This window comes from Tupaia chinensis, unplaced genomic scaffold (assembly GCF_000334495.1).
Source record: "Tupaia chinensis unplaced genomic scaffold, TupChi_1.0 Scaffold144255_1, whole genome shotgun sequence".
NCBI lineage: Eukaryota > Metazoa > Chordata > Mammalia > Scandentia > Tupaiidae > Tupaia > Tupaia belangeri.
In genome coordinates this window covers 1156989-1166499 of record NW_006204113.1, presented here as the reverse complement: position 1 = coordinate 1166499, position 9511 = coordinate 1156989, and the positions used below count along the sequence as shown (strand labels likewise).

The 9511-nt window shown below is 42.0% G+C and overlaps 1 protein-coding gene and 1 long non-coding RNA gene across 2 annotated transcripts in view; one reads left to right on the top strand and one right to left on the bottom strand.

The window, feature by feature from the left end:
• Nucleotides 1-9511, top strand: part of ARMH3 (armadillo like helical domain containing 3) — a 270864-nt gene that overhangs the window by 227515 nt on the left and 33838 nt on the right. The window contains exon 24 of the mRNA XM_014583337.2: nucleotides 3765-3843. Within this exon, the coding sequence (XP_014438823.1) occupies nucleotides 3765-3843 (79 nt within the window). The remainder of the gene's footprint in view (nucleotides 1-3764; nucleotides 3844-9511) is intronic.
• The window catches only part of LOC102491719 (uncharacterized), a 27040-nt gene that overhangs the window by 13999 nt on the left and 3530 nt on the right, over nucleotides 1-9511 (bottom strand). The gene's annotated exons all lie outside the window — the stretch shown is intronic.

Here is a 9511-nt window from a genome sequence, read left to right as displayed (position 1 = left end):
CTCCAGGCGCATGTGTGTGCGTGCCCAAGATCCCAAGAGGAGAATGGAGGAGAAGGGATTGTGGCATGGCCATCCCCCTTGGGGGTGATTTCTCGCTTTCTGTCTCTCTGTCTTTCTGGCGAGCGCACACTCCGTATAACAAAAACTTCTCAAAAAAAAAAAAAAAGATTTTTGGGCATGCACACACATGTGCCCAGTGTGGGTTTAAGCTGCCAGGTTCGGGACTCAGACTGCAGTTGACTACATAGGAGTTCAGCAACATAACCATTACGCCATCTGCTGGTCCCTGGGCTGTCTATCCTTGCCAATATCCTCAAAACTATTTGACCTCCACTTGGTATAAAACTCTCACTTTGGATTTGACTAAGCCACAGCCTTTTTAATGTATAGATATTTTCTCTACCCCTCCTGGTAGTCTCTGGAAAAAGGTTTCAGAATTCTCCTTTTCCTCCTGACCCATTTCTAGTCTATTTGATTTATTAATTCATCAAATATTTATTGAGCGTTAATTATGTGCCAGGCATTGTGCTAGATGTGTGACATTGCTTTTCAGGTTTCTATTTATTTTTTTTAAAGAATTATTTTATTTAACTTAACTGTATTCATTTATTTTAATTTGACCAGAGAGGGACAGAGTGAGAGAGAGGGAAAGTGAGGAAGCAAGCTACCAGGTCCAGAACTTGAACTGCGGTGGGCCATGTGGGAAGCCAGCACCCCTAACCACCACACCATCTGCCGGCCCCCCATTTTTCAGGTTTCTATTATATAAATGTTATACATTTACATTATATGAGTTGTGTAAATGTTAGAAGAACTTTCTAAGATTTAGTCACTCTTTGAACAAACATTAATCGTACACCTACAGTATTATTTCCAGGTGCTGTCCTAAGGGCTGAGGTAGTTACTGCGACTCCCACTTTTCCTGCCATCGAGATATGTAGTTTGCTAAAAATCAGTCAGAAAAACAAGTTGTCAATATATGTATGTATTTGTGTGTATGTGTGTGTGTGTGTATACTTCAAACTTTTATTATCTAATGTAGAATAAACGGTCCTATAATATATATATTTTTAACTATCAGTAAGCTGTCTTTAAAAAGAAAATACTGGCTGGCCCTGTAGCTCCCTGGTTAAGGGGCAGGTCCTACATACTGACCATGTGGTTCAAATCCTGAACTCAGTGGCTTGAAAGACATGCTGGGCACATGTGCATGTGTGCCCCAAATGCCAACAAGATGGAGAAATAGAAGAGTTTGCAGCATGGCCATGCCCCACTGGTGGGGTGCTTTCTCTCTCCCTCTCTCTCTGGTTCTCTATAGGTTTCTGGCAAGTGCCGACACCCTCTGGCAAATTAAAAAATAAAAATACTGATTTCTATTATGCTCTCACACGTACACACATTTTAATACATTTTTTATTTTGGAATAATTTTAGGTTTACAGAAAAAGTGCAAAGGGAACCCATGGTTAGCATAATGGGTATGTCGCTAGACTCCCATGTAGTTGACCACGGTTTGAGTCCTGGACCCAGTGGCTTAAACTCACGCCGGGCGCGTGTGCGTGTGTGCCCAAGATCCTGAGAGGAGAATGGAGGAGAAGGGATTGTGGCATGGCCATCCCCCCAAGGGGCGATTTCTCCCTTTCTTTCTCTCTCTTTGTCTCTGTCTTTCTGGCAAGCGCACACGCCCTATAGCAAAAACCTCTAAAAAAAAAGAAAAGAAAAGGTGCAAAGAAAATATACACATTTTGTATACTTTCAGCCCAGTTTATCCTATCTTGTGTTACCATGGTACATTTGTCAACACTAGGAAACTGGCATTGATACATTACTATTAACAAAACTCCATATTTTATTTATAGTTCCATTAATATCTTTTTCGTTCCAAGAGCCAATTCAGGGTACCATACTGCATTTAGTTGTCAGTATGTCCTCTGCTCTGTGACAATTTCTCAGGTCTTATTTTTCATGATCTTTACATCAGTCTTAAGAACAGCCAGGTCTCCTGTAAAATGTCCCCAGTCTGGTTTGTCTGGTGTTTTTCTTATGATTAGGCTGAGATTGTGTATTTTTGCAAGAATAATGCAGAGTCTATGTCACTGGACTCCCACGTAGTCGACCGCGGTTCGCGTCCTGGACCCAGTGACTTAAAACTCACACCGGGCATGTGTGCGTGCGTGCGTGCCCAAGATCCCAAGAGGAGAATGGAGGAGAAGGGATTGCGGCGTGGCCATCCCCTCTGGGGGGTGATTTCTCGCTTTCTGCCTCTGTCTCTGTCTGGCGAGCGCACGCGCCCCCTATAGCAAAAACCTCTCCAAAAAAAAAAAAAAAGAATAATGCAGAGTGAAATGCCTTTTTTATCAGGTCATGCCCGGTGTTGCTTGATGGCCGTATGACATCACTGGTAACGGTAACTTTCATCACTTGATTGAGGTAGTTTTTGCCAAGTTTCTCTACTGTGAAGTTGCTATTTTTCCCATTTGCTACTCTGATCATTGGAAATAAATCACTAAATCTAGCCTATCTTCAGTGACAGTGGGAATTAAACTGTGTCTCCTATAGGGGCGGTGTCTATACGTATTATTTGAAATTGTTCTCTAAGAAAGATTTGTCTCGTCTTCTCTTTTACGTCTATCAGTATGGACTCATGTCAAACCTTGATCTAAAACCTGTGCTCTCTGTGGCTACACCAGGCAAGTAATGTTAAGGACCTATACAAAGACATTCGTTTCAGGAAAAATCATTTCAGATTTCAGAGATTTTTAAGTTTATTTCTTTTGTACAAGAGAGTGGCAGGGGGAAGCACCCCAACATGGTCTTCAGACGCAGTGATCTACCCTCCAGGCCCAACCAGGTTCGTGTGTCCTGTGTAGACAGGGACATATTGTAATGCAAAGCCAGGACTTTGCCATGTGACTTCAGCTGCAGCACCGCAGCTGACCTCTGAGGTAGATTGGAAGAGACCTGTACCACTGGATGTCAGTGAGTGAGAGAAAAGGAGGGTTTGGAAATGACACTTGGGTTTTGGTTTGAATAGTCGGAAATAAAAGTTTGCTTCCCAACTATTTACTAACAAATGTAAAGATTGCTTCTAAGCTTTGAAGAGCTTCTAAGCTTGGTTTACTCAGAGGCTATATTTAGACTGTGTTGGCCTAGCTTTATTTAATGCCTTGTTCTCCCAAGTCAAAACAGAAGAGTACTACTTTTTTTTTTCTTTTTCTTTAAATGTTTATTTATTCATTTCATGAGAGATAGAGGGAGAAAGAGACAGCCGACCTGTACAGGGTCTGATGTCGTGATCCTCCCCCGAATGACGACGAGCATGTGCGCCCGCCTAGCTCACACCAGCTGACCTGGGAACCAAACCCCAATTGCAGGGCGTGGGTTAAGGCTGCCCCACTGTGCCTGGACCTACTGTACTTTCCTTTCTGAAGCCGCAGGGCCCCCTAGTGCTCAGCCCTATGGATCCTGTTTCTTATCTGAAGTCTTGGGGTTTTTCAGTTGGTTGGTTGTGTTGGTTTTTTTTTTTTTACTTGCAGAGCAGAGATACTTGATTCTGTTCTCTTCCTAATAAATTAAGCCCTTCCAAAATCAGTTATCAATTCACTCCCATTGGTGCCCTCCTCATGTTCAATAGGAGAACGGTTACCTTCTGACAGCCACTCCTATGCGCTAATGCTTTAAAACAGAGGGTATCCGTCCTTATTTTAAACAGATTTAACGTTTCCTTCCATTTGGCACTGTATTAATGTTAATTCTTTGTTTCAGAGCCATCATCAACCACTTCAACCCCAAAATTGAGTCCTATGCTGCTGTGAATCACATATCCCAACTGTCAGAGGAGCAGGTAAGTCATCGCTCTTCCCAGAGTGACCTTGTTGGTGGCTAGAATCAAGCAGTCGCCTGCCCTCTGATGGCAGGGGGATTTTGTGCCTGAGGTAGAGGACAGCATAGCCAGGCTGCTGAGAGGAACTGGTAGATTGATTGGTAGTGCTTCAAGTAGTGACGCCTTCTGCACTTGTGCCACCTGAAGGGCTTATTTAATTATATAAAAGATATGTAGGTGAAAATTTGGTGAATTCGAGTGGGTAATAACGCATTTGTTTTTTAAATTTCAGTCACAGAGTCATTTTGATTTTCAAGAATAAGAAATAAGAACTTAGAAATGGATGAAACTGCCAATTAGAAAACCCTGAGTTCAGCTTAATTTGAAGCTATTTGACTCGTTAAAATATCGAACCTTTATTGGGACAGATTTTCCTTAGTTTTTGAATTCCCTTTGCCTTGAGCAGTTATTTCTGAGCAGGTTTTTCCATGGTGTGGTCTGACTTGGAGATGCAGACAGCTTCGTGTGTTTGTTTTCCTTGAATCTGGCCTGATTTCCCCTTGTCCCAAAGTGCCTGCACTCAGCTCTGCATTATATAAAAGTACAGATGGGGCTTTAGCGTGGCATGGGATTGAACTTGATGTTTCAGAATGAGACTCTTGAGTCCTGTTTTTAAAAGCACAAAATAAGACATCCTATTCACACGATTCCCTTTTCTTCCCACCCTACTCCCAAGTTAGAGGGCCAGGGTCCTTAGACCACATGTTCCGTAACTCTTCTTTGAGCTTCTTGGTGGCAGGACCAGCCAGTCAACTTAAGGTATGACCATTGTTCCTCTGTCCCTGACAGCTCCCCCGTTCGCCCAGAAGCACCACCTAGCAGGCTCCTCAGCTGCATGGATGGGACTCAGTCTGTCAGTTACTCCCTTTGACATAGCCGTTGTCTTTGGTGAGGCCAGCTGTGAGAGTCTGCCCTCACACTTACATCCGCATTTGTAAATGACTTTCATTCTCCTTTCTCCCTCTTGCCTGCAGAGCAGTCTGAGAGCTGTTCTTTGGTGGTTGTGTTCTCTGTGAGGTGCTTTGTGATGCTGCCTTTTTCCTGTTGGACCAGTTCAGGTCACTTTTACTAAATCATTCTTATGCAAAAGAATCCAGCATCTTCAGTTTTTAACAGTGAGAGATGGATGACTTTCCTGCCACAGTGAGCTCTGTTAGTTTAAAAGCTTTTTTCTTTACAAAAAAAAAAAAAAAAGCAAGGCACATTTCACTGACTGCCACGTGCAGTATTCATCCGGCAGCTTGGGAAGGTCAGGCCAAGTCTTTCTCCAGCAGTAGCAGTCACAGACCAATAATAAAAATTCATTCTGGCACAGGAGGCAGTCTGGAGAAGGATGATTAGCAAGCACGTGTCCTCACCACCCTCCAACTTATTTCAGAGTTAAATGAAGAGATGAAAGTGCCTCTCAGAAAGAGTCCGCAAGCCAGAGATGAGGGGAGAGTACCTACACGGGGATGGGGAAAGGGTAGGAACTCTCAAAGACTTACTTACTCATCAATAAATAATTGTATGCCTGCTGCAGTACGGGGTGTGGTCTAGGTAGTGGGGATCAGTGGTGCAAAATCTAAACGTGGTCTTCGCTCTCATGGAGGTTTTGTGTCCTCATTACCTCTCCGATCATTTTCACTCAGGGAAGTGAAAGGTGGAAGGTGATACTGTTCCGAGACCCTTTTCAAAACTACCCTCAAAATAGTTGTTGCTTCCCTGTCCTAGCTGACTTTGAAGAGCGCTAAATGACAGCATTATGGTACACTTGGGTCTATTCTTAACACGTATCAGAGCTATTTGACTGCCTCGTTAATCTTCAACATGTGGGGGAGCACTTCTCTCCTTTCACTTATGAACATTAATGCTAGTGTCACTTAACGTTAAGAGTGTTTGCAGCTTCCCCAAAAGCTGGCTTTGGGCTGCAGCAGGGCCTTGTTGTTAGCAGTAGGCTGAGTAGAAACAAAATCAGAAACTTAATCCCCAGTAGATTCTAAAGTACTCCTGAAATAAAACCTAAAGACCATGGATAGTGTTCACTGGAATTTATAGCACTTAGTAAGTTAGCAGATGGGACAGGACTCTTGCTAGATCTGCCTACCCAGCCTGCCATTCTCTTCTGGCAGGAGATTTGTGAATTCTTGAATTCCAACAACCCCCAGACACATTCCAGCCTCTGCTTGAGGCATTTCAAGGTGATGCTTGTAAATCAGTTATTGCTTTTTAAACAAAGCCCAGTCTCTCACATGGGTTTTTTTTTTTTTCTGACATCCAGAAGATAGATGACATTTTTGTTAATTCTCATTGGTTTCATGGAGGGAAAACTTTATAATCAGTTAATACCCACAGCATGACTGAATAGTCATGCATTTTTTTAATGTAATAAAATGTACACATTTTTACAGTATACATGCGGGGTTTTGTTTGGGATTAATTGTGAAACTGTTTATTCTGATCTCTTGCACATGTGGTAAAATATACATAACAGAAAAATCTAACATTTTAATGTTTATGTTTCATTTGCTGTAGGGCATATGTGCTCCCCGAAGAGGAGATAGAAAGTGAGAAAGCGTTCCCCAGTGGGGAATGACCACCCCACAGTCCTTCTCCTCTTAGGATATTGGGCATGTACACATACGTACCTGGGGCATTTTTCAAACTGCCAGGTCTGGGCCTCTAACCACAGGTGGCCATATGGGATCCAAGCGCCTTAATCACTATGCCATCTGACTAGCCCACCAAGGGCTCATCTTTGCTAAGATTCTCAATTGGTCTTTGATTTGCCCTTCCAACATTTTAAGAATCACTTGCTTGGCTTCTCTGAATAGTAAATAGTACCTCGTAAATTCTTTGACCCAGAGTCACCAGACCTTTGCATTGAGGATCTTGACCTCCTTTTAGATTATTCATATTTATTTTTATTTAAAAATGCTATGACAGGCCAGTAGATGGTATGGTGGTTAAGGCACTAGACTCTTACATGGCTACCATGGTTCGGGTCCTAGACCTGGTGGCTTTCTCTTTCCTTTTGACTAGGGTTGGATAACAATAGCATGCTACTCTTTCATACTGGACTTCAAATATCCACATTTACCTTCCTAAAAAGCATAAAACCAAAGAGAAGTACAAACAAAACCACACATAATAACCTGTACCTTAAGAAGTACTAAGAGACAGAATACCATGACCTTCAAATTACCTGTGAGTAAAGAAATAAGCCAGGTTAAGACATCATGCTATCTCCATGCCCAGCAATATAAGTTTGTGGGTGTCAAGAGGAAGGAGAAACTCAAGATTCTGTATCAAAAAATTGAAGATGATGAGTGACATCAGCAAAGATAGAGGAGTAGGTACCTCCAAGGACTGTTTCTTTCATAGAATCCAAGCAAATTAGAATCAACTCTTAGAATCAACTTTGACAGAACTCTGGAAAACAGTGTTTTTTACAGCAGTCAGGTGAAGATCAAGCCAAGAAATAGGCAGCGTAAAAATGACAGGTAAGGACATTTTTACTTGTCCTTCTCTCTTCAGCTTTGTGGAAGCCTTGAAGATGGCAGCCTATATTTACCGTGTGGGTGGGACTGTGGTTCCTGGTTCTGGAGGGAGCTGCATAGATCTTATAATCAAAGACTTACTTTGTTCTATATTGTCTGGTGCTTACCTGAAGGACTGATGTAAGGTGTTTGCTTTTGTTTCGCCTACCTCAGAATTCAGGCAGGGGGAAATGGTGGACATTAGTAGAAAATGTTGAAGACAATCAAAGAAATCACAGTGACCTAGGGAATATATTACTCTTAAGACATAAAATAGAACACCAAAAACCTGGGAGGAACAGAGAGTATCTTAGGGAGAGAGTATCTCCCAAATAGAATATCTTTGAGAAATTAGAGCATTTAAAAATGCCAGTGTACACAGAGAAAAAAAAAAAAGTCATGTGCATGCCCAGGGCTGGATGTGTGCTCAGAAATGTCCAGAGAACACCCTAAACTTTTATCCCTGACTGTTTTCTATGTATATCTCAAGCTGGAAGTGATAACTAAAACAGAGTTGTAAATAGCCTGACCATGTGTTAAAGGACCAGCCCAACACAACATTAATTTGCAAAGGCTGGGAGAAATTTTCCTTTCCCTTCTATCAACTCCTGCCACTCAAGTAAATCCCTATCAGCTCCTGCCACTGAATGAACTGAACACTTGCTGAAGAAACAGGGACTTAAGAGCTCATATGTGACAAGAATATAGGCTTCATGAAAATAGTTTAGAAATCACCAAACAGCCCATAGCATTAAAAATAAAATCCTGAGGTGGGTAAAAAATGTGCTGTCCAAAGTCATCATATGTGATATTTAACATGTTTGGTTTTCAGCAAAAGTTTATGAAGGATGCACAGATAAAAAATATGACCCATTTGCCTGAGGAAGCAGAGACAGTGCTTAATAGTCTTAAATATGCTCATAAAGCTAAAGGAACTCATGGACAAAATAGAGAATATCAACAAAAAGGTGTAATTTAGAAAAATGAAGTAACAAATTATTCAACTAGAAAGTATAATAAATAATGGACCAGTAAGTGGTATGAAGGTTAAGGCAGCTAGATCCCACATGTCTGATTGCAGTTTGAGTCCTGAACTGGGAGCTTGGGGGGTGGGTGGGGTAGGAAAAGCCAGGTAGGGGTGTGTGTGTGTGTGCGTGTCCTCCTCCTCCTAAGAGGAGAATGAAGGAGAAGGGATTGTGGTGTGGCTTCCCCCTTTCAACCTGGAGAGGGGGATGATTTCTTCCTTTCCATCTCTCTCTCTCTCTCATGAGTACACATGCACTACAGCAAACTAATAATAATAATAATAATAATAATAAAATAATAATTTCTTTTTTAAATGCTATGATGTATTAATTTATATCAGCTGTAATTTCCTTGTAGGTAAAAGAGAGAAGGCTTCATAGTAGACCTTTAGGAGGTTCTCTAGAGCCCTAATATCTTGAGTACATAGCGGCAGTTTAAGTTTCAGTGCAAAACCTTCCTTGAGCACTTTATTCCTTAAGCTTTCAGTTATATTCATGACCAATTCCTTACCCTTGAAATATCCCACTGGACGGCAAGTGACTGACTGGCCCACTGTTGCTCTCTCCTGCTTTCACCAGCTCTCGGCACTTCAGCGTCAGTGCCTGTCCTGTGCGTCAGTGTGCTGCGCGTCTGCCAGATACAGACGTGGGATCTTGCTCTCAAAGTGTGGAATAGTGCAAGAGCTGTTTAAGGCCGCTTGTTTCTCAGTTGCCCAGTTCCAGCAATAGGATCTGTTCCTGCATGAGGAGAATCGCTACAGGTTGTAGTGGTCAGAAAAGGCCATATAGGGGAGAGAAGGATTGAGTTTGGCCTTGAAAGAGTAGAAGTAGGAGTTGACAAATGGAAAAGCATAAATTGTACATATTGTAAAATGTACTCAAATTCAGACCTGAAAAGGACAGAAAGAATGAAGAGTTCTAGAGTCGAGTCATGTCCTCAGGTCATGGAACACCCAGCAGCTGGAGACTTAGAAATACAAGTCAGTCATTTAGTTGCAGCCTCCATAATCCCTAATGCACTGACCTTCGTCCCTGTCCTATTTGCACTGCTTTTTTTTTTTTTTTTTGGGGGGGGGTTTTTGTTTA